Genomic DNA, 23,264 nt, shown 5'->3' with positions numbered 1-23,264 from the left:
CATTCTAATGCCTTTAACGGGAAGAGACTCGGGAACATGTCCCCTGCTTTTTAAGATGTTTCTTCGAAGCTCCAATTCTACTGGACAACTTAATGGTACTGGGTGCCCTGGAGTCTCTGAATCTTTGATGGCTCTGGGCAACTCAAGAGCTGTTGGTGGGGCATGGAAATTTCCTGGCAGGAATCATGTACCTTGGAAAAAAACTGGCTTTTCTTCTGCCCTGGTTTTAAAGCTTACCTGGTCCTAAAGGAAATACCACACAAAATGGCTTTCTTAAAGCACTCTATGGAATTGGGGGTTTCAAGAGTTACTGGCAAGAAAGGCACAAGCTTGTTTCTTATGCTGAGTCTGAGGCTTGACCTAGGTGGTCCAGCCCTTTGGCTGGGCAGTCTGTGAAGGGGATAACACAGTATGGAGCTGGGCTATTGCTCAGGATATAGGCCTTGCAGTCAAGGGGCAGCTCCTATGTCCAGCCATAAGGCTGAGCATTTGGGGAATTAGCTTTAATGCTTCCAAACCTCAGCATTAACTGCATTTCCACTACGCCCTATAGGCCCCTTCTTTCTTTTCTCTAATTCAATTCTAGGACGTAGCTTTAGGCAGAGCCCACGGCAAGGAAGTCAAACATCTCTTTCCTCAGACAACTGGTCAAATGGCTGCCCAACAAAGACCTCAGAAAACAGCATGATCCACTGTCCTGAACCAGACCACACACAGCACCCCACCCACACCAAGGTGGTGGTCCCTTGGCCTGGGCATGCTGGGGTTTAAGCTAGGCTTCTGAAGAGACCTCTGTGAACACTCCAGGAGGGAAGACTGAAGGCATTCCTTTAAAGCACACAAAACTGGGCTGGGGGCTAACTTGGCAGCTCAGAAGCTGAGCAAATGACAAGGTACAGTTATCCCTAATTGGGCATAGCTCACACAGGGCCTCAAACAAGCCCATGCTCCGAACTTCAGATACCAGTAAGTCAGCTTTAGAGCAGTCAACACAAAGGCCAATTTCACATTTTAAACCAACTTAATGCTACAAACTTTTAAGAAAGTGCTGCCCAACTGAGGCCCTGAGGAAACGTAGCTCCCTGAGGATAGGAGGTGTGGGCTCTCAGACCACCGCTCCTGGCTGCCTCTTTCCAGAAGGATGGCCTTGGTTCAGCCCAGGCTGGGGGTTAGGGAGGAAACAGTACAGGACAGTCTAGCCTCTGAGGTATGAGATGAAGCTAAAAATCCCTCAAGACCCCAAGCCTGAATGGGTAACATGAGCTCACCGCCCCACTAGCTGCCAAGGCCTGATCCACAGTGAAGACCCCTCCCTGTCACCCTCTCAGCATTCTTTTGACAGAAACAGAGGAGCCAACATGCCACCAAGCCCTGGTCACTTGTCCTTAGCAGTCTGTGTTAAAGCTAAGAGGGTGGTAGTCATTAAAGAGCCACCCTGTGTAACCAATGTGACAAAAAAATCCTCCCATGGAAGGGTGTGGGGACAATACCAAAAGTTACTAGAGGGAATGCTTTGGGGTAGAGTTTCTTTCACCAAAGCACCTTATCCCAACCTCTTCCTTCTCTGTGGCAGAGCCACTTCTGTCCCACAGGTCCTTGGTGTAAAACAACCTCAGTACCAAGACAAGGTAAAAACTCCGAGGAGAGCTGCCCACAGCAGCCAGTACAGCTGCTTCTATATTTCTGTCTGGGTTCTCCTCAGAAATAGGGTTATCTATGACCTGCTGACCATTCCTGGGTTATAGGGCTGACTTGAAAGCTGACTCCCCAGGGGATCATTTTTATTCTCAGGGGAAGGAGATGTTAGCAATTCCATAGGAAGGGGACTCCTTAACTGGCTGCTTGCTTAGCCTCAGAGACACCTCAGGAGTCTTGACACCCCCTGGCTTTGAAGGGCTTCCAGGAACCATTTCTGAGACAGAAGAGACCTAGACTTCAACTGGTGCCTTGGCTGGAGACAAGCTGAGAACAGGAAGTCAAAGGGCCTGCAGCCACCCACCACTTACTAGAATGTTGAGGCCTAAGTGCAATTAGAGCTGTGGCAGACTAGAAGGCCCTTCAGAGACCTAGCCCCTCACTGCTGAGGAGAAATCTGAGTTGGCCTGGGGCTCTGGAAGCCCAGACCAACCCTTGGACTGCAGACAGTGCTGGGTATCTGTCTGAGGAGAAGTCTTACTAGAACTGGAACAATCTCCCTGCTAAAACTCAGGGAAGACAAACAAAACTCAACCTGAAATAAATACAAAGGCATTAAGTGCTTCTTGATCAATTGAGGGTCCTGACTACCTCTCAGAAGGAACGGGGAGGGCCTTTTCCTGGACCTGTTCTCCTCACCTGTGGCCCTACACATAGGAGGTCTGAGGTCAGAAGACTAGATGTGCCTCCCCAGACCCATCTCCTATTAGGAAGGACAGAACCCAACCCCTGACACTCCTCACCCATATCCTCCAAATCTCCCTGACAGCTTCCGCCAACTAGAGGGTGTGGGAAAGGAGAGGAGAACCCCATACCCTCAGGGCAGCACCTCATGTCCAATGTCCCTGTGAGGGCAGAGAGTCTGTCAGTCTGTCAAGTGGAGGTAGAGAGAGGAGGCAGGGCTGTGGGAGGGAGGCAAGGCCCCTCAGTTAACCAACAGGTCTCCAAGATCATAGGAGTCGAAGAGGTCGCTGATGCCCTCGCCCCCATCCAAGCCCCACAGGTAATCATCCTGATCCAAGGGTGGGGAGAAGCTGATCAAGGGGGAGCTGCATGCCAGCGTCGGGGACAGGAACTGGTCTTCAGTCTGCTGCAGAAGTGGGTGTGGCAGATCCAACATGTTGTCAGTGGCCTCCAGGGGGACAAGGGGTGACTGCAGGACGTGCTGGGGAGTCGTTGCTGGCGCTGGAGACAAACAGCCAAGGGTCACATTTGGTTCTGATGCCCAAACTTCTTTGGGCACTACTCTATGCCAGGATCAAACCTCAGCATGCAAGATCAACAATCCCCCTCTCTGAACTACAGTGTCCCTTCCTTTCTCCTTGACCCGTCCAACATAACGGTACTAGGACACGCCCACGACTTAACAAAACTACTACTCAATCAGTTACCCAAGTCAAAAGGCCCAAGAATCACTCATAATTCCATTATATCCTCCACATTCAATCCAGCAGCAAGTTCAGTCACCCCAGACCAAATGAATTCTCAAGATCCCCATTTCCCTTTAGATCCTGGGGTGCAGTCCTGGTCCGAACAAACGCCTTTCCTTGCTCATCTGGACCACTGCAGGAGCCTCCTCAGTGGTCACCTTGCTTCAACACTTGCCCCTAACAATCTGTGTCCTAATTTAACTTTCAAAGTCCTAATGTCATCCCATTGGCCTAGAATAAAATCCCAAGTTCCTGCTGGGGTTGAGATGGCTCTGGGTGATCTGGTCTCTGCCTACCATTCCACCCACAGTCCATGCTACCCTAGACACACTGGTACCAGTTCATTCCTACTGAGAGGTAAGAAGGTGATTTCCTACACAGGGGCAGGAAACACCCCACCAAATCTACCCTGACATATCCAATTATATCCTGGAATCCCACCTTCTGAGTTATTCCTTCAACCCCAACCAAGCCTCTTTGTGAAAATATTGGCTCTGCTGTGCCCAGCTGCTCAATCAACTTCTTACTCATAATGTTTGTTGTTGTTGTTAAGTGCCATCGAGCCAGTTCCAACCCATAGTGATTCTATAGGGTTTCTGAGGAGCAGCTGGCGAGTTTAAACTGCCAACCTTGTGGTTCAAACAGACATAGAGGTAAAGTGCTAATCTTTCAGCACTATACCAGGACTCTCTACTCATTGTGTGACTATGGGCAAATCACTTTTTCGGAGTCTCTGTTTCCTCACCTTTAAAATGGGTGATATAACTCTGCCTTAACTGGTCGTTAAGAGAATGAAGTGATAAATAAACATATAAAATAGCAGTTCCACAGAAATCTCATGCTAGGTCCAGCATGCTGCTCTTATTAATAAGAACAGCCTTCATTACTAAGGGCTTACCACAGGCCCAGTCTGCTCTCAAGTTGAGGCATGTTCCACCTCCTTAGACACTCAAGCAGCCCCAGAGTAGGCAATGCTGTTACCCCTATTTACAGATGAGGAAACTGAGGCCCAAAGAAGTCAATTAACTATATTTGAATTAAAAAACCAACAGCTTGACGTACATTTGTTTAGCACATTGGGAAGGCATGCCAGTGTGATTGAATGAAACAAGACTCTGGAGAGAGAAGGTTGTGGGTTCAGACCCTGGCCCTGCCTCTCTCTCACTGGCTGTAGGACCCCACGCATCCATCGTCTCGTCAGGAAAAAGAAGGATCCACCTCACTGCGTTGCGGGTACCAGTGAGCTAACACATCCAGAGGCCTCGACTATACATGGACCTTGCTCTCCTGGTTGCTGCTTATCATAGCCAAATAGAATTGTTCTGTTACAGCTGCCTCATCACCACACTTTTTTTTTTTGTAAAGGAATAATGACAGCAACTTTATTTTTAATAACTAACCCCAGAAAAAGCCCAGGTGCCACTCAATAGAAGAATGGAGGAACAACTGGTAGTGTACAAATACAAGAAAAGATTATTCAGCAATGAAAAGGAATAAATTACTAAATAACATTAAAACACTGATGAATCTCAAATGAAAAAAAGCAAAAAAATGAATCAAAAAGCTTTACACAAAAATATATACACTGTATGACTCCATTTATATGAGGTTCTAGAACAATCAAAACTAATTCACAATATGGAAATCATTTGCATTATCAAATAAAAATTAGTAACATAGTATGCAGGCATACCTCAGAGAGACTGCAGGGTCAGTTCCAGACCACTGCAATAAAGCTAGTCACATGAATTTTTGGTTTTCCGGTGCATCTAAAAGTTATGTTTGTGCTATATGTAGCCTATTAAGTGTGCAACATCATTATGAAAAAGCTGGAAATATTGTGAGAATTACCAAAACATGACACAGAGACATGAAGTGAACACATGCTGCTGAACAAATGATGCCCATTGTTGTTGTTGTTAAGTGCTGTGGAGTCGGTTCCGACTCATAGTGACCCTGTACAGGGTTTCCGAGGCTGTAAATCTTTACGGGAGCAGAAAGCCTCATCCTTCTCCCGTGGAGCAGCTGGTAGTTTCGAACTGCTGACCTTGTGGTTCACGGCCTGATTTGTAACCACTACGCTACCTGAGCTCCTTAATGATGCCCAGAGATCTTTTTTTCAAATATAGCTTATGCTTATTAAAACAGAGCATCGGGCCCATGTCAGAACACCTCTTGATGGCAGGGCTACGTCTTATTCAACTTTGTATCTCCAATACCTGGCATGAGGTCTGACATACAGGTGATACTCAATTTACACTAGCTTTTCCAAAAATCACATTCACATCACATTATCTCCAGTAGCCTTCCCCCAACCCCCAATAATCAGAAAGGAAGTTTAAATGTCTTTTAGAGAAGTAAAAACAGAGGCTCAGAAAGGTGAAAGTGGTCTGCTCACAGCCACAAAGTCACTACGAGGTGAGGGACAAATTCGAACCCAAGTCTTCCAATTTCAAGTTTCATGTCCTGGTGGTTACACTTAGGTTCAACTCAGAATGTCAGCCTGAAGGGATGTCAGAGAGGACTCTTGTCCAAACGCCTTCTACTACAGATGAGGGAAACTGAGGCCCTAAAACATTAGTGATTCCCCTTGATGCCAAAAAGAGGGTCAGAACCAGATTCTGGGACACCAGTGGCTTCCTCTGGGAGTGCTCAGACCTTGACTATACTTCAGGCCAGACCATGGAGCATGGGTGTTTGTGTGAGTCTTTCCTCCCTCCCTCATTGGACACTATGAGACCACATAGCAAAGGCAGAGGGCAGTACAAGCCCTGACGTGGCCACGAGGACAGCTGGTCCCACCGCTGACTGCTCTGAGGCCTCAGGTTCCAGTTCTGCAAAATGGAGGTGAAAGCCCTGCCCTTGCTTACACATGGGGTCCCTCACCTCCACCAATGCCTCTGGACAGCTGAAATTAAAGGGTTCTAACTTTAGAGGGCTGTGCACATGTTGACAGTCAAGTTAGAAGGCAGAGCAGGAAAAGGAGGGAGAAGGGTGGGGTGCAGGTCTGGGGTGGGAGATAGGCACTGGGGAGGTGCCCAGAGGAACAGATGGCCAGTGTGGGAAGAGGTCTTGCTGGGAGAGTCTGGTGAGGCTGACAGACACAGGGAAAATCACCAGAGAAGAGTCCTTAGATTGGGCTCTGTCTCAGCTCTGCCATCAACTTGCTGTGTGACCTTAAGGAAGCCACCTGCCCTCTCTGGGTCTCAGTTTACTCATGTATAAAAATGATGATGGGTTGAGTTAGATCAGGGATCAGCAAACTCCTTCTAAAAGGGCCAAATAGTATTTTAGGTTTTGTGGGCCACTTATGGTCTCTGTCACATAGTCGTCATTTTGTTTTGTTCAACAATTCTTAAAAATGTGAAAACCATTTTTGGCTAATGGGCCTGTAGAAACAAGCCTTCAGGCAAGTTTGTTGACCTGTGAGTTAGAAAAATGGAATCTGGCCTGTGTTCTGAAGCCGCCTTCCAAGCCTCTTTCATCAGACAGTTCTAGCTCTGCCTTTATTTAGAGGCTCAAGTTCTACCAGAGGGAATTTTAAGAAAACAAAAGGTAGCCTGCATGGCCTAAAGAGTCTGGCCACTCTAACTTGATATGTGTGCCCAGTAAAGGACAGAAACCCTGAGAGTGGAGGGAGGGGCCTTCATGGGCTTCCATCTCTGACCTTTGCTGATGCCTAGAGACCTCTTCTACCCCTTGCTCCCTGCCTTGCTCCCTGCCTTGCTCCCTGCCTTGCTCCACTCTCTCCTGCCCAGTGTAGCTACTTTGAAGCCTACTGTCCATCTCCCTAAGGAGCCCTGGTTGGCACTGTAGGATAAACATTGGACTGCTAATCACAAGGTCAACAGTTCAAACCCATCAGCTGCTCTGCAGGAGAAAGATGAAGCTTCTTGCTCTTGTAAAGATTTACAGCCTCAGAAACTCTGAGTTGAAATGGACTCAATGACAGTGTGTGGGTCCACCTCCCCAGCCAGGAGCTCCACCCTTGATTTGTCTATACCCCGTGGAGACAGCGTTGGGCTAGTAATGTGAAGATCAGGATTCCAGATGTGGATCTGTCACCTCTTGTCTGGGGAACCCTGGGCAAATCACATCATCTCCCTGCCTCAGTTTATGAATTTCTACACTGGAGATGACAAAATCTATCTCAAGAGTTTCTGTGAGAAAAATGAGATTCTTACACATTGTGAAGAATGTTACCAATGTCACCAAACAATCTGTGGAGAAACTGTTGAATGGAAAACTAAACTGTGTATAGCCTTGACCAAAAATGAAATAAAATATCATTTAGAAAAAAATGTTCTTGTTAAGTGCTGTCGAGTCAGTTCTGATGCATAGCGACTCTGTATAGGGTGTCTAAGGAGCAACTAACTGGTGAGTTTGAACCGCTGACCTTGTGATTCAAATAGACTTTGCAGCCTAGCGCATCAACCCACAGCTCCACACCAGAACTCTAATACACATACATATATATTTATATAAAAGAGTTGGTGTTAGGAGTAATGGGATAATGGACAGATTTAGTTGTGTTCAAACAACCTTAGTTATTCTCTCCCAAGAAAGGCTTAAGCCTCCCTGCCCCTCCAAAAAAGCTCTCTATTTACTGGGGATACGTTGAGTGCCCTGTACTTGGCCAATTGCAGCATTAGTAGTAGTGCTAGCAATACTAATAGTGGCAGTAGTGATAATAATAAAACCAGTTGCTGCTGAATCAACTCCAACTCATGGTGGCCACCTGCGTGTCACAGTAGACCTATGCTCCATAGTCTTTAATTGCTGTTTTTCAGAAGTAGATCTCCAGGCCTTTCTTCAATGGCACCTCCAGGTGGACTCAAACTTCCAACCTTTTGGTTAGCAGAGACCATGTTAATCATCAGCATCACCCAGGGAGTCCAATGATAATAATAGCTAGCGGCTACTGCCAGTTCTAAATGCTTAATCTATATTAACTCATTGAATCCTCACAACAACCTAAGAGGCAGGTATTATCACTATAGATTATTATACCCTTTACAAATGAGGAAATAGAAACAGAGAGGTTAAGTAACTTGCCCAAAGTCACACAGCTTGCGGAAGAGCTGGATTTAAAGCCAGGCCTTCTGATCCTGGAATAGTGAAACAAGGAATGTGCAGGCATTTTCTAAATATAGAGTACGCAATGCAAAGCACACTGGTAGCACAATACTTAGTACACAGATGTAAACTGAAAGGTTGGTAGTTCAAACTCACACAGCAGCTCCACGGGAGAAAGACCTGGTGATCTGTTTCCATAAAGGTTACAGCCAAGAAAACCCAATGGGGGAGTCACTATGGATCGAAAGCACCCAGCCACAACAACAACAAAGTACAATTACACATGTGGAGGACAATGACTCTAACCTTTGCTGCTGGGTAGCAATATGTCCCAGCAAATGTTGTCAGAGAAGAGGAAACGCCAAGACTGGTTACTCTCCCCACCTTGTATCCTTCTGGACAGAAGGCCCTACCTGAAGATGCTTCGTGTTCCATGATGCCAGGGCTGGTAGCGATGTTGGACTGGGCAGAGTCAGGGCTGGGGTCAAGGTTAGAGGTGGAGGGAAACGGCTCTTTGGCAGGGCTGTCTGGCTCCTGTACCTCCTCTGGGCACAGGTAGACTTCAATGGGCCCTTGGGTGCTCTTTAGATATATCTGCAGATTCTCCTGGAGAAAGAGAAGACAGGTCAAGACTCTGTGTGTTGGTGTGTAGATACAGACACAGTTGACTTCCACGGTCCATGTGAGCAAGCTCTAGCCTTGAGCTGGGGCTCTGAGGTCTACCTCATCTGGCCTATAGTGGACATCTGCTATTTCAGCCTGTCTGGCCCCAGGCCCCCTTCTTTTAGGAAGAGACTTGAATTTCCTTTGGAAAACTGCTTTCCCCTCCTCTCAGCCATGTCCCAACGGGTGGGCTTGTGATGCAGTCACTCACAGTGACTCAGGCCCGTCCAACAAGCATTTGGCCTGGGACCTTTAGAAGGGGAGCTGCCTTTCCAGCAGGACTGCTGAGTTGCTAGCACAAAGTCGACCTCTGCCACCGAAATGAGGAGAGTCCACCTGAGAATGCAGCCAGCACAGGGAAAGCAGTGAGAAGTGTGAGGCAGGCATTAAAGTCAGAGTTTGTGCCCCTGAATCCAGTCTTGCCTGAAAACTCCAAATCTTCTCATTTGTCATTTGGCTCCTTTTGGCCTTCCCCTGCTTCTGTCAGTTGGACTTGGCTTTCTATAATTTGTAACCAAGTATCCTGATACTTGATCTTCTCACCCTTGCCTCTTCCCAACCATAAACCTGACGCTTAAGCCATACTAGGCTACGGGCCTCCATGCTATTACACACCCAGCACCCTCTCACACCTCTATTACTCCTGGCCCAAATCCTATTCATTCTCAAAGACCCAGTTTAACTATCCACACCTGTGGATGCTTCCTCCAACTGTCCTTTCCCTGTTCTCTCAAAGCACATCTTCCATCTATAAATGAACAGAATCACAGCTTGCTTGGGTCTTTTTTTCCCATAAGTCCTGAGCTCCTCCAAGGCAGGTGCAGGGTCTTATTTATCTCTGCAGCTCTAATTCTTCCATTAAGTACTTTCTTGAGCCATTCTTACGTGTCAGGCCTTTGGCTAGGGGCAGAACATTCTCTTAAGGTGTTAATAGATGAAGTAGAATGTAATCAGCCAAATATATTCCAGCAAGTGGAGGTTAAGGACAGTGGAAAAGCACAGGTTCTTATCAAGTCTGGGAGTGATCACGGAAGATTTCCTGGAGGGAGTGATGTTCAAGTAGGTTCAGACTTGTAGGCTAAACAGCAGAAAATCAGGCAGTTAGATGGAAGAGCATTTCAGCTAAAGGAAACAGCCTGGGTGAAGGTCTTACACTGAGGGTGAGCTGGTGGTGGTTGTTAGCTACCACTGAGTGGCAGCCTGACTCCTGGCCACTCCATGTACATTGGGATCGGAATGCTGTGATCCACATAGGGTTTTCATTGGCTGATTTTTCTAAAGTAAGTCACCAGGCCTATTTTCCTAGTTTGTCTTAGTCTAGAAACTCTGCTGAAACCTGTTGAGCATCACACAAGCTTCTACTCACAGATGACAGGTGACTGTATTTGAGATGCCCTGGCTGGGAATTGAACCCGGGCCTCCTATATGGAAGGTGAGAATTCTACCACTGAGCCACCACTGCCATCTTACAGGGATGAGTTTAGTGGTTAAAAACTGTGGGCAGGTCAGGGTGGCAAAGAAAACAGAAGGGGTTGGAGTGGAGGAAAAGGCTGATGCAGTCGGGGCCAGAGCACAACAGGTCTCATAAGGAGCTTTAAGAATATTGGTCTTTAACCTAAGAGAGGCTTCCTTAGATGGCACAAATAGTTAAATTCTTGACTATCCACCATAGGTTTGCTGTTCAAACCCACTCAGAAGTGCTTCAGAAGACAAGCCTGGCAATCTAAAAAGTCTCTCAGCCTTGAAAACTCCTTCAGAGCAGTTCCAGTCTGCACACATGGGGTCGCCAAGAGTCAGAATCAACTCCACAGCAACTAACCACCTAAGAGAGCAACGGTTACCATGAATGGATGTATTACTTTGAGTACCAACATCCCAATGTGTGGACCCTTATGTGCAGAAACTCAGGGGTTGATGGGACACAGAAAGACCCAGACCAGGACTTGAGTTCTGTTGCCCTTTCCAGAGCTACCATTTCTACCCACCAATATTGCCATGGGCACCCAAGAGGCTTGAAGCTAGGCAGTGGGCAGTGGGCAGTGTCAGGGACAGAGCCTGCAAAGCCACCCAGGATTTCCCAGCTTCACCCTCTTCCATATGTTTTCCCTCACCTCGCTCCTGTCGGGCACTTCCAGCCTCGTCTGCGGAGGGGCCTTGACAGCGATGACCGTCTGCTCCTTAAAGTTGCCAACAGCCCGGAGGTCCTGGTAAGTCACATAGGCCAGCGTAGGGCCAGGAGAGTCAAGAAAAGTCACCATGTGATCAGAATACAATCTCCCAGCCTGTCAGGCAGGGCTTTTAGCCAGGAAACACCTTTCTCACTTTTTGTACAGGTTAGGGAGTCCTGGTGTGGTGCTGTAGGATCAGCACTGGACTGTAACCACAAGGTCGGCAGTTCAAGCCCACCAGATACTCCTTGGAAACCCTCTACAGAGTCACTATGAGTCAGAACCAACTCAATGGCACTTAACGACAACAACATACAGCTTAGAGATTATCTCAGATTCCTTTAGAAAGTGGGGGTGTAAGTCATTTAAAATGCTGCTTTATATCAGTCTTTTATGTGAAGACTGCCTCTCACAAACTAGATGATTAACAAGAAAATATGTCTACTTCAAGTTCCTCACAATGTCTGGTATCCTTCAAAAAAAACAAGAACAGTTCCAAAATACAGTTAGATGGAGAAACTCTGGGAAAATGTATCAAAAGACTTATTATAAAGATCATGCTCTTTGGTTTCATTTCAATTCTAGGAATTCAGCATGGTTGTTGTTGTTAAGTGCCGTCGAGTCGGTTCCGACCCATAGCGACCCTGTACAGGGTTTCCGAGGGTGTAAATCTTTATGGGAGCAGAAAGCCTCATCTTTCTCCCGCGGAGCGGCTGGTAGTTTCGAACCGCTGACCTTAAGGTTCGCAGCCCGATTCGTAACCACTACGCTACCAGAGCTCCTTAGGAATTCAGCATAAGGAAATTAATTGAATTTAAAAGTATATAGAAAAATGCTCCATATATAGATACTCCTTGCAGAATTGCTTATAAACCTAAAATAATCAAAATGTCCATGATAGGCCTTATCCATAAACCAGAGCAGAGTCTCAATCGGGCATTCTCAAACCATTTTAAACATTAGACTGAACCATACATTTTTGGTGTAGGTAAAAATGTCAGCAATTTCCTATGGATCAAGCTAATAATTGTAGGATATGCAACAACATAAAAAAGTTTTTATGGGGATATAGTTTAAATGGAGAAAAGTAGGCTATATGGTGTACCACAGGTCAGTTTGAACTGCAAGGTCAGCAGTTCAAACCCACCAGCCACTCTTTGGAAACCCTGTATACAGGATCTCTATGAGTTAGAACAGACTTGGTACTTTACAACAATATTTAAATGACATCCCCCTGTGAATAGTTAAGGAACAATGGCTGTGTTACAGCAGCAGGTCTGTATTTCTTCCTTTTCTCTATTTTCCAGACTTAGAGAAATGCACTTGTCTTATTTTTATAATGAAAAAGTAACTTTAATAGACTCAAGAGGAAAGCGGAGGAAAGAAGAAAACAGATGCCCCACACCCTTAGGGTGAGACCCTGCAGAAAGCTACAGATTCAACTCTGGATAAATATAAGCATGCAACAGGTCATGGGGGCCTGCTCTCTCTCTGCCCACCTCCCAAACCCCAGCAGCATTTGCTAGAATCACCCCTTCCCCAACCACAGTGGATATCTCTTGTTGGTCTTGTCCTCTGTCAGATGCTTAAAGCTCACAGAGCAGCTCTGGATGAGTTGGTCCAAGGCCTGCTCCATGTTCCTCAGCTCCTCCAGCTCCTGCTCCAACTGCTGCTGCTTCCCGGACCCGGTGGGGTCTTCAAGCATTCCCCTGCCTCTGGGAACAGAATAAGCCCCCGATGTCAGTTTCAGTCCACAATCAGGAGCCCCGACCTCAGGGCTGTTGCACACACAGCTGCACTGTAGCTAAACTCCAGGGCGAGGCTGTTCATACGACTTTATAATGGTACCCCCAGGGTTGTGTAACTCAGTGGTCCTGCTTAGATCTCTGGGAGTTTCCAGGGCTTGGAATTTGAAGCCTGGGGTTGGGCTAAAGAGAAGAAACAAGTTAGGGCCTGAACCTCCCATAGCCCAGTCTCCTGCAAATGAACTCTGTGTGCTTAGGGTTCATGCCAGTAGTTGTAGGTCTGCTCTTCAAGACCTTCCAGAAGTGGGGAGAGGAGTCTGGGAATACCCTTATCTTAGAACAAGAAGGCGACTCCCAGCTCATCTCAGGGGACTCCCCTAAACTAGAAGGGAATCTTGGGAATCCTTGACTCAAATAAAGGATGTGAGGTCCCCTTGTTGTTGTTAAGTGCTGTCAAGTCACGACACTATATAGGGTTTCCACCAGAGAAACATGAAGCTCTCTGTTCCTGCAAAAGATTTACAGAAAATGTTATACAGGATCGCTGAGTTGGAACTGACTCGAAAGCACATAACAACATAGGTTTTCCGAGGAGCTGCTGATGGATTGGAACTGCCAACTTGTGGTTAGCAGTCTAGTGCTTATCCTACAGCACCACAAAAGGACTTCTCAGTTCCCCCTATCATCCCTCAGGCTAGTAGCTTTATTTTCCCACGAACACCCCCATACACTGGCTCCACCCCCAGTATGTGTCCATTGGACAATGCTCTCAGCCCCTTCCCTAATATTTGGTCCCACTGGATAGTGTCCTGAGTCCACCCCCAGTCCATATACCCAGTACTCACACCCACTGGATGTTGTTCTTAGCCTTCTTGCGGATGAGCTGGATGCCCTCCAGCACGTTGGTGATGTCATAGATGCGTCGCTTCTGCACATCCAGTACCTCAGCGGCCCAGTTGAGGTCCAGGACCCCATCCTCCGACTCGCTCAGGAGGTAAATAAACTTCTTGGTGAGCAGTCCCAGAGACGTATCATACCGTGTCTTCTCCCCGGGGGACTTGGGAGCTGAGAGAGAAACCCAGGCACAATTAAAGAAGGGTCTGCCAGGGGACCCTCCTTCATTGAACTAGACTCACTATGTACCATCCTTCACATGAGCACCCACTTTGCAAGTTTACAGAGCACTGTGGGGGCAGGGGTTGCTCGCCACACTATAGACTTGGGAATCTGATGCTGAGACAGGAAGAGGAAATTGTTTAAGGTTGTTACAGCCAGGTGCCAGGATCGGGATTGACTCCCAATTCAGAACTCCTTCCACCATATCTTAGGCAGTCATAAGCAAAGGCTTACTTTGTGGGGGTCACTATGAATCAAAATCAGCTTTACAGCACATATTAACTCAAACTGTGTGAAAATAAGTATCTGTTATTAAACCCAAACTAGACAAACAAAAACTGCCGGATAAGGTTTTAAAAGCTTTCTATATAGTAACATATTTACTCTTTATTGTTGTTTTTAAGTGCCACCGAGTTGGTTATGACCCACGGTGACCCTGTATAGAGTTTCTGAGGAGCAGTTGGTGAGCTTAAACCACCAACCTTGCAGTTCAAACAGCTTTGCAGTCTGGCACATTATCCCACAGCACCACACCAGGACTCCTTAATCTTTATGATAACCCTATAAATAAGGTCAGTGCACAGCCATCCCATTTAATCAAGAATGAGGCCAGAGAGATTAAATAATTTGCTCAGTTTATACAGCTAAGAAGTGGAAAATCTAAGAGTCCTTCCCCTTAACCACTGCCCTATCTTGCTAGTTATATGTCAGCAGTTTGGAATTCACATATGGAAGGAATGACAAGCTTGGAATCAAGAACATTTTTATAGACACATACTTGGTTTTTCTTTCTAAAGGTCGCCCCATGATTATCTGAGAGGAATCAGGCCTAGAGCATTAAATGAGGCAGGTTCGTGAAAAAGGTCTCTTTCTCAATGAAGACCACATCTCAGCTACCACATTTTAGACCACAAAGGGACTTTTGCAACTAAGCGACTTGCAAATCATATAGCAAGTTAGTGGCCAAACTAGTTCTGAAACCTAGGACTTAGAGAATTTCAGATTCTTCTGGAAGGGGACTTTAGAATCCTTTAACACATAGATGGCAAATGTTTTTGCACACAGGCTGCTTTGCCAGGTTTTACACCCATGGCAGACATTAACTATTCATCAGTGTACTCTTTTTCACAAGCCCAATGGAGTCCTAGTGTGGTGCTACGGGTTAATGTCAGACTGCAAAGCCGTTTGAACTGCAAGGTCGGCGGTTCAAGCTCACTAGTTGCTCCTCGGGAACCCTATACACGGCCACTATGGGTCGGAATTGACTCGACGGCACTTAACAACAACAACAATGAGGTTTAGGATCCTTCAGTAGAGATCTCTCAGCAGCCTATATCAATCAACTAGAGAAGAAATTTTCTTGTCATTGGTGATCCAGCTGTGTCTTACTTTATAGAACACAACTAGGATTACAGAAGAGGAGTGACTGGTCCGAATGGAACAGAATCCTAGCTGGGTCATCCCATTTCTGACACTCATGCTTCCCACCCAGCCATATACCTCCCTCATTAGGTCTGTGGTCCTCAAAACTAGGCTTCCTTCCAGTCGTCTAAAAGCCCACTCTGACCAAAACTACTGACTAAAATGTCACGAGACAGCCCTTCCCTCCTAAACCCCTAAAGTACTGCTTTAGGTAGACACCACTCTGACAGCTTTGGGATCTTAAAAACCTTTGAAGTAGTGTGAATTGGATTAATCTAAGTTTCATTTCTAAATTCCCTAATTTAGTTCTGTCTCTAAGTGGGGAAAAGACTCAGTTAAGGTCCTCTCTTTTGGAAAAGGTCAGATTAGGTTAAGTGTGAACACGTTTTATAAATATTATTGTTGTGTGCTATACAGATTCCAACTCAGATGACCCCATAGGATAGAGCAGAACTGCCCCATAGGGTTTCCCAGGCTGTACAGTTAACCCACAGGGTCGTTTCTCCCACAGAGCTGCTGGTGGGCTTGAACTGCTGACCTTTTGGCTAGCAGTCAAGCACTTAAGCATTGCTCATTTTGTAAATAGTAACCCCCACCACTTGAAACGTGGGTCTTGATGTTCCGATTACGAAAGTGATAGCATGATGTGGTAGAAGCCATATCCAGGTTCTAGTCCCGATTCTGTGCACTAGCTCTTGGGACTTTGAGCTTGTCTTATTGACAAGTTGTCTGAGTCTCAAGTTGCCTTAGCAGTCAAAGAGGGCTAATGAGACTCCCTGACAGGATCAAGTGAGAGAATGCACAGGAAGCTGTTTTGTAAACCGGAAAATGTGATACACACATTGCTCCTGATGAATCGGGCAGGGCTGCTGCCCTCAGCCCCACCCACCCTTCATCTCCTGAGGCTGCCCTGAGCTGCCTCATCAGCATTGCTTACTTTTGGGGCTGGGGAGGCCATCCACTCGAATGCACTTCCCCTTGGGGGTCCGGAATTCAGAGACTGCAGGCCGCCCAATCCCCTCCAGGTCCAGCTTCCTCTTGGCCTTGGAGAGAGAAGTAGAGGGTGAAAATCACTCTTCCTTTAGCTTTTCCCTGACCTGGAGCCACCAGAAGCCTCCCTCCTATGCCTCCATTTACCACCAGTCCCTGGAAGTACCAGTGACCTGACCCGTGACTCTTCTAGGGGAGAAAGTTGTATTTTCTGAGGGACAGACACCTCTCATGCTCTGAGCCCTAGGTACTTCAGACCCAACCAAAGTCAGTCTGGCCAAGGCCTCTGGGTTCCTTAATAACAGGCCTCAGGCAGCTTCCCTACTCCCTCCCAGAGGGCAGAGAGAGGAAGGAGGAGGTGGGGCCTAAACCACATCAGGCTGGGGAGAGGCCCCCCTGCAGAAGCAGCTGGCAAGGCCAGGCTGGGTGCCCATCACAGCCCCACAGCTGGCCCTTATCAGGGTGGGGCTGGGCATCCGCCCAAGCCTAGGGGACTTCCTGGCTCTGTGCCATGCCCCAGGGAGGTGCCCATGTAGGGAACCAGTGCAAACATCTCCCCCAAGTTAGGGCTTCAGCCCTTTCCTGAATAAACTCCTTTTGCGATTCTTTCTTTGCTGTGAGGGGCAGACAATGAATCTGTCCCCGTCTTAAGGGCAAGCAGCTGAATGTCACCACATCTCCCCCCCCCCCAACTAGTGCTTGGGAAACACCTGCTGGGGAAATCAAACCACAGACCCATCTGCTCCTCCCCACCCCCCTCCACCCCGCCCCAATTAGCCCTAGAAGCTACACTGGCCAGGAAGCACCCTCTCCTGGTTAGGGCTGGGCAGGGACAGGGCTGGGGCACTGGGGCACTAGGACACAGGTCAGAGCCCTGAGCTTGAATCTCCCAGATCCTTCATGGACTCATTGTATGACTGGGGCAAACAGTTCCATGTCTAGGAGCCTCAGTTTCCTCCTTTGCAAAATGGGGCAGAGAATCCCTCCTTCAAAGGCTGTTGTGAGGACTTGAGGAGTGGCTCAGCACCCACTAAGTGGTCAGGAAATTCTGACTCCCTTCCCTAAAACCCAATCTCAGCTTCTTCCTGACACACCCTTTTGGGGACACCTAGCCCACTTCCTGAATCCCTCCCGAGTCATCCAAACATGTAGACTCCTCCCCTGGCTGAGATGCAGAGGCCTATTTTAACCCTTGCTGGTGGGGCCATGCCAGGCAGCGCTGGGACTTCTAACTGCTTTTGTGCACAGCTGGGCTGACAGGTGTGGAGGTCAGTAACAGCTCTTGTTGCTGGCAGCTCCCTAGGCCTGTCTCTTCCAGGAAGTCTTCCTGGGCTAAGCTGAGGAACCCTGATCTTTGGCTTAAGGAGTCTAGACATAATTCTCCTCCACTCCAACCCAGACCAGGACACGATCCAAACCCCTCCCTGCTCATATCCTGAGTACTCCTGTTCCACTCTCCCAGCTGGTAGGGTACTAGGTTCTAAGGAGGATGACTTGCTCTGGCCCCAAAACTCACTGGGATCTTCCATGTTCTCTGAGCCAAGCCCCAACACTTACCACCGCACTGAACCTTTCCAATATCACTATACTGCCCTGACTTTAGAGCTGGTATAACAGGCTTGAAGAATGCCAAGGCCTTTATCACTCTTGATCAAGGTTGCCCATCATAGGACCCTTATTCCCATCCTTCAGAAGAAGCACCAAGGACAGGAAGAGGAAGAGGAAGGGACGGTCAGGCTAAGGCCTACTTGAAGCAGAGGCAGGGCAGCCCACTCTTCCTAATGCCACATATCTCCTCCAGGGGACAGGAGACAACACACCCAAAAAACCTCATTAGCTGGGGACTGTTGGGGGCAGAGAAGGAGGAGAGAGAAGCCAACAGGCTCAGTATAGGTTCACAACAGTTATTTAGAATGTCAATCTCTCTTGGCAAATGAGAAGTAACCTTAGAGGTTAAGTCACATGTCCAAGGTCACACAAAGAGCAGAGCCAGGGTTTGAAGCCAGGTCTGTTTGACTTCAAAGCCAGATACCAGGATGCCTCAGCCCCATCCTACACACACTTCCCAGAATTTGCTGGAATTTCAGTCAAGCCCTGGCCATGCCCACCTGCCCTCCTCACTTCTTTCATTTACATGTGTATACACACAAGCCCTCTCCCCTTTATCCTGTACTCCTAGGAACTTATGTCGCAAAGTGTCCCTTACCTAGGATACCTCTCTGATCCTTGTGAGCACTGCCCAAGGAAGCCAGCCCTTGACAGACAAGAGGGGCCAGAGGACAAGCCCAGGAGAATGAGGACAAAGGAGACTAGGCACAGGCTTTGGCGCAAGAATGACCTAGATTCACATTTTAGGCCTTCTTCCTTCTTAGGTGAGTGGGCTGGGCAAGTCATTGACCTCTTGAGCCCCATCTGTACAATGGGGATAACGGGCCCCATCTCTGGTGTACCTTTAGTGAGCTATGCAAAAGAGCATTTTGTTCTATGTGCACATGCAGAGGAGCTGCTATTACTGCAGCCTTGGGGGCACTAGCAAGGGGAAAGTTCAGGGTGCACTGAAAAGAGAAAGACAGGACAGTTTGAAGGAGAGCAAAGTCTATAACCACACCCAGAGGCCTCTGGGTCCTGACCTGGACCCTCTTAGGTAGCCCCTTTGGCTGGGTGTTACAGGTCTGGTTAGGATTTGGGCCCCACCCTTCCAAGCACCAGAGAGAGGTAAAGGCTCTTCCTCAGGCAGCCCCAGAAGAACAGAGACCACCAAACACAACCTTCTACAGGTAAGGAAACGGGCTCGAAGAAGGGAAGTGACTTGCCCAAGGTCACACAGTGAGTGGAGCCAGGTCTCTCCTAAGCCAGTTAGAGTGCGGGTAGGGTGGGGTGGGGTGGGGGTAGGTAAGTCAAGTCTAAGTAGTCAGGAGCCTCTGCTATTCCATAGCTGAGCAGCCTGAGAATTGCTGGCTGGCCTCTCTGAACCTCCCTCTGAGTTGCCTTGTAGAGGTATTTATGAAAGTGTTTCTTTTCTGTCTTGGTTCTCAGAGGGAATTTGGAAAATGCAGATGAATTACAGGGAAAGGAGAACTGTGCAGTAGCACCCCATGGTCACAGGTTCCTGCAGGAATGACACTGAATAACACAGTGTGCTTATCCAGAGCAAACACTCACCAAAGCTGTCTCCCCTGCCTCCCCAGAAGATGAGGAGCAAGGAGCCCTGGGGTCTGACACTGAACTTGGTTGTCCAGAGGTCCCTTTAAACAGCAGCTCCCTGCCTTGGTGGGGGTGGGGGGTGAGGGGGAAGGCAATGGTTAGCACTTTGCTGTTAGTTGAAATGTTGGTGATTTGAACCCACCAGATATCTGCTTCCATAAACATTTACAGCCTTGGAAACTCCATGGGTTCTACTCTGTCCTTGTTGTTGTTGTTGTTGTTTTAAGTGCCATCGAGTCGGGTCCGACCCATAGCGACCCTGTACAGGGTTTCCGAGGGTGTAAATCTTTACGGGAGTAGAAAGCCTCATCTTTCTCCCGCGGAGCGGCTGGTAGTATAGAGTCACTATAAGTCGATGCAACTTGATGGCAGTGGGTTTGGTCTGACAAATCCTGTTCACCCTGCACTTTGCAGTCTGGCCACAAAAGCCAGCGGCCACACCCAGGGTTGGGTTTGAAGCAACTCCAGGTCACACCCTTGTCAAATGAGTAAGCAGGGGGCCCAGGCCTGCCTGTGGGGTTGAGAAGCTGGGAGTCTGGGGTTGGCAGCAGAGGAGGCTCTGGGCAAACAGAGGTGCTCAGGCCCCATCGATTATACTTTTTAGGTAGTCTGATGCAAAGAGCCTCTCTCAACTTGTTGACTATTGACCTTGGACAAGTCACTTTACTTCTCTGCTCAGTTTCCTAATCTGCAAGATACCTCAACCTGAACATCTTGAAAAAGACAACAAATAAAGGTTGCCAAGCAGCACCTGGCACTTAGAGTGTTCGGTAGAAGAGCCATTCTTGCTGAGATCACTGAGTCCCTCCGGGAGGGAAGATGCAGACAGATGCACTGGGGTTCCTCGGGGAGGAAAGCAGTTCAAAACCACAGCTGTTACTGAAACTCTGCCTGGGTATCAGAGTAACAGCTGGCCAGAGGAGAGACTGGGCCCCACTACTCAGCCTCTTCCCCAGAGGAGGGGTGAAGTTCAACTCGTAGGTTGGACAATTGGAGGATAAGTCAAGGTGGTAATCATGTGCCTTGTGGGTCAAGAGACCTCAGGTCTGATTCCCACTCCATCTTGTCCCTCTGTGTGGCCATGGGCAGGGCACATGCCTTCTCTGAGCCTGTTTCTTCCTGTAACATGGAACTAATAACACTGTCTACTTCACAGGGTAAGAAAAGGAGTTTTAGAGTATAAAATGCTAAATGCAGGAAAGTCACCTACTTCCAATTATCCGTTTTGCTTGTCCTGTGAGATGGGGATAATAGAACCTACCTGCACCTCCTTCCACTTAGTGGGAAATAATGTGCAGGGTGGGCCTCTGGACACGCGGAAAGCATGCTACTGATGGCAGGAATGGGGGCTTTGCCTGCATCTAGAGATGGCTGGGCGGCTGGGCCTGCTGACTGACACAGATATGACCAGGTGCCTTTGCAGGAAGGGAGTGGCCTTATCCCTGCACCTGTAAAATAAACCTGCAACACCCCCAACTCCTATTCCCTACCTGCTTACAAAACCCAGGGTCTGGAGCTGGAAGCAACCTGAAATGAGCTACCACACACAAGCATACATTTTCTAGATGAGGAAACTGAGGCCCAAATGGAGCCTAGATGTATCCAAGGCCACAAGTTAGTGGCACAGTCAAGACCAGAAACCAGGCTCCCCAACCACCACCTGCCCCCCAGGGCTTTCCCACCCCTCCCCCTCCCTTACTTCTTTCGATTCCCATGGGCTCCAAGAATTCCACTCCCACAAACACACCCAATGTGAGGTCTGCAGGCAGCCTGATGCCACCTAGCTTAGGGCCTCCCTGGCAACAGGCCTGGGGTTTGAGGAGGGAAGAGCCAATCTCAACAGGAACCCCAGAGAGCTACCCCCACCCCAATTTGCACCTGCTACTGGCAGTCTGGAAGAGAAGGCTGGGCCTGGGGAAGGACCTAGGGCAGATACTTGGGAAGTAGTTATAGCTGAATGAATAAATTGGAATCTGTCCAAGGCAGGCTGGACTGGGGAGATACATCAGACCTGGTCTCTGTTTTAAAGTCTCCACAGTATCCCCAAACCCTATGCCTGGACAATAGCAGGAGCCTGGTGCTGGCTTCTGGGCCAGACAATGAATGAATGAATGAATGACAGCAGCATCATGCCCTGGACTTCCCTAAAGTCACACAATACACGGGAGAATAATCTGGGTCTCAAGACTACCAATCTAGTGCTCATTCCACTTCACTCCAATAGAGGTCATTTACCCATATCTACAAATGAAGAGGTCTGCGACTTGAACATTGGGGGCAGTAGGTCATTCTAGAGGCCTGAAAGTCAATCTGCCCCCTTTCAAAACTCTGGGTCCCAAGTGCCCCACCCTCCTTCCAACTTCTGTTAAAGATAAGGAGAAGGGGTGGGGGTCCCCAGCATTACCGGCAGCCGGCCTGCGGGCACACATCGTACAGCTTGGCCCTCTGGTCCGTGAGGGGTGGCATCGAGGCAGGTGCCAGGCACCGCGGAAGACGACACCGTCTGCGGGTACACCGAAGTGTAGTAGGTGGTGGTGGTGGTGCAGAGCTGGGGGCTGCTGAGGCCAGAAGGCCACAGCTCGGTGGGACTCATCACCTGCAGCCCCTTAGGGGTTGATGCAGCGGCTGGAGCCAGGGCTCGGGGTCCTCGCAGCATGGCGAGCACAGCGCCCTCTCCCCACCTGAGCCTGGCGCGCCCGTGGGCACCTGCGGGCTCTGGAGCCCGCAGTGGCTTACTCAGCCCGCGGCATGGCGCAGAGGCCAGGGGAGGCTGCCACTGGACGCCTGTGGGACAAGGCCAGACCCTCCCCTCCTGGCCCGCAGCCGAGGCAAGCTGCGCTTGGAGATCTCCGCTTGGAGATCGCGGGACCGCGGACGGTACGGGTAGGGGCTGCCCCGCCCCGAGGGCGGCCTCGACCCGAGATGGCCCCTAGCCCCCAAGGCCTTAGATCCCGGGGGCCGGCCCGTTCCGGGGAGGGGACTTCAGAGCGTCCTTAGCTAGGCGGAGATGCGATGCGCTTGGATGGGGATGGGGAGGGGCCGATAGCACAGAATCTCTCCCGGTCGCCCTCTGGTCCCCTAGCCTTTCTCTGCTCCTTTTTCTTCTTCTTCTTTTTTTTTTTTTTTTTTTAGCGCCAAACTGCGTGCCGCGAAATTTGGATCTCCCGCGGAAAATGCCGCGCTTCGATTGGTCACTGCAACAATCACAGGCTCCACCCCCCGGAAAGGACCCGTCCTCCTGGCGGTGATTACTCCATGAGCTTTACTGCTTAAAGGGGCCGCTGCACCTGCTATCACTTGGTGCCTGCCGGCACTAGCTGCCAAAAAAGCTGAGAGTGCTGTCCTGGAAGCAGTAGCGCAGAGACTGCCAGAGCATGAAGAGGGCACCAATGGCCCGAATTCCCGGAGACTGAGCAAAGCGTTTTGGCATAGAGTTCGAACCTGAACCCAGACATAATAATGTATTCCTCCGACCACAGGACCTTTTGTTAGTGTGTGTTCTAGGTTAGCTAGTATCTATGAATTGATACCCATCTTCCCTCTGATATGAAAGCCAGGACCCTGTTCCGTTTCTTGGTTCTGGGAACACTTCAGAGCCTAGCATACCTCTTCTCAGGGGAAAACTAACATCTACAGAGCACCTACAGTATGTCAAGCACCTAGCTGGTTGTTTAATCCAACAATCCTGGAAAGCGGAACAATGAGCACCATCATAAAGATGGAGTCTGAGAGGCTGGTTAACTTGTCCAAGGTCA

General features: G+C 48.7%; 1 protein-coding gene across 1 annotated transcript; it reads right to left on the bottom strand.

Annotated features, from left to right (window-relative positions):
* Nucleotides 1–2,620: 2,620 nt before the first annotated feature.
* On the bottom strand, nucleotides 2,621–22,165 carry E2F2 (E2F transcription factor 2). The gene is made up of 7 exons (XM_006862312.1): nucleotides 21,914–22,165; nucleotides 16,253–16,358; nucleotides 13,623–13,842; nucleotides 12,589–12,747; nucleotides 10,976–11,090; nucleotides 8,615–8,807; nucleotides 2,621–2,925 (listed from the first exon to the last, which is right to left on the bottom strand). Exons 1-7 carry the CDS (start codon nucleotides 22,163–22,165, stop codon nucleotides 2,621–2,623), a joined length of 1,350 nt encoding a protein of 449 aa, XP_006862374.1.
* Nucleotides 22,166–23,264: the final 1,099 nt, after the last annotated feature.

Source organism: Chrysochloris asiatica, unplaced genomic scaffold (assembly GCF_000296735.1).
Source record: "Chrysochloris asiatica unplaced genomic scaffold, ChrAsi1.0 scaffold00047, whole genome shotgun sequence".
In the NCBI taxonomy this organism is placed as follows: Eukaryota; Metazoa; Chordata; class Mammalia; order Afrosoricida; family Chrysochloridae; genus Chrysochloris; species Chrysochloris asiatica.
The sequence above is the reverse complement of the archived record's forward strand: the minus strand, read 5'-3'. Positions and strand labels throughout refer to the sequence as shown.

Excerpts from the sequence above, each read along its gene's own strand:
- E2F2 (XM_006862312.1), bottom strand. The coding sequence starts at position 22,165 with ATGCTGCGAGGACCCCGAGCCCTGGCTCCAGCCGCTGCATCAACCCCT. Across the intron at positions 16,359-21,913 it reads TGCCCGCAGGCCGGCTGCCG|GCCAAGAGGAAGCTGGACCT; the intron begins GTAATGCTGGGG and ends TCTCTCTCCAAG. Across the intron at positions 2,926-8,614 it reads GGAACACGAAGCATCTTCAG|TTTGGGCATCAGAACCAAAT; the intron begins GTAGGGCCTTCT and ends TGCCCAAAGAAG.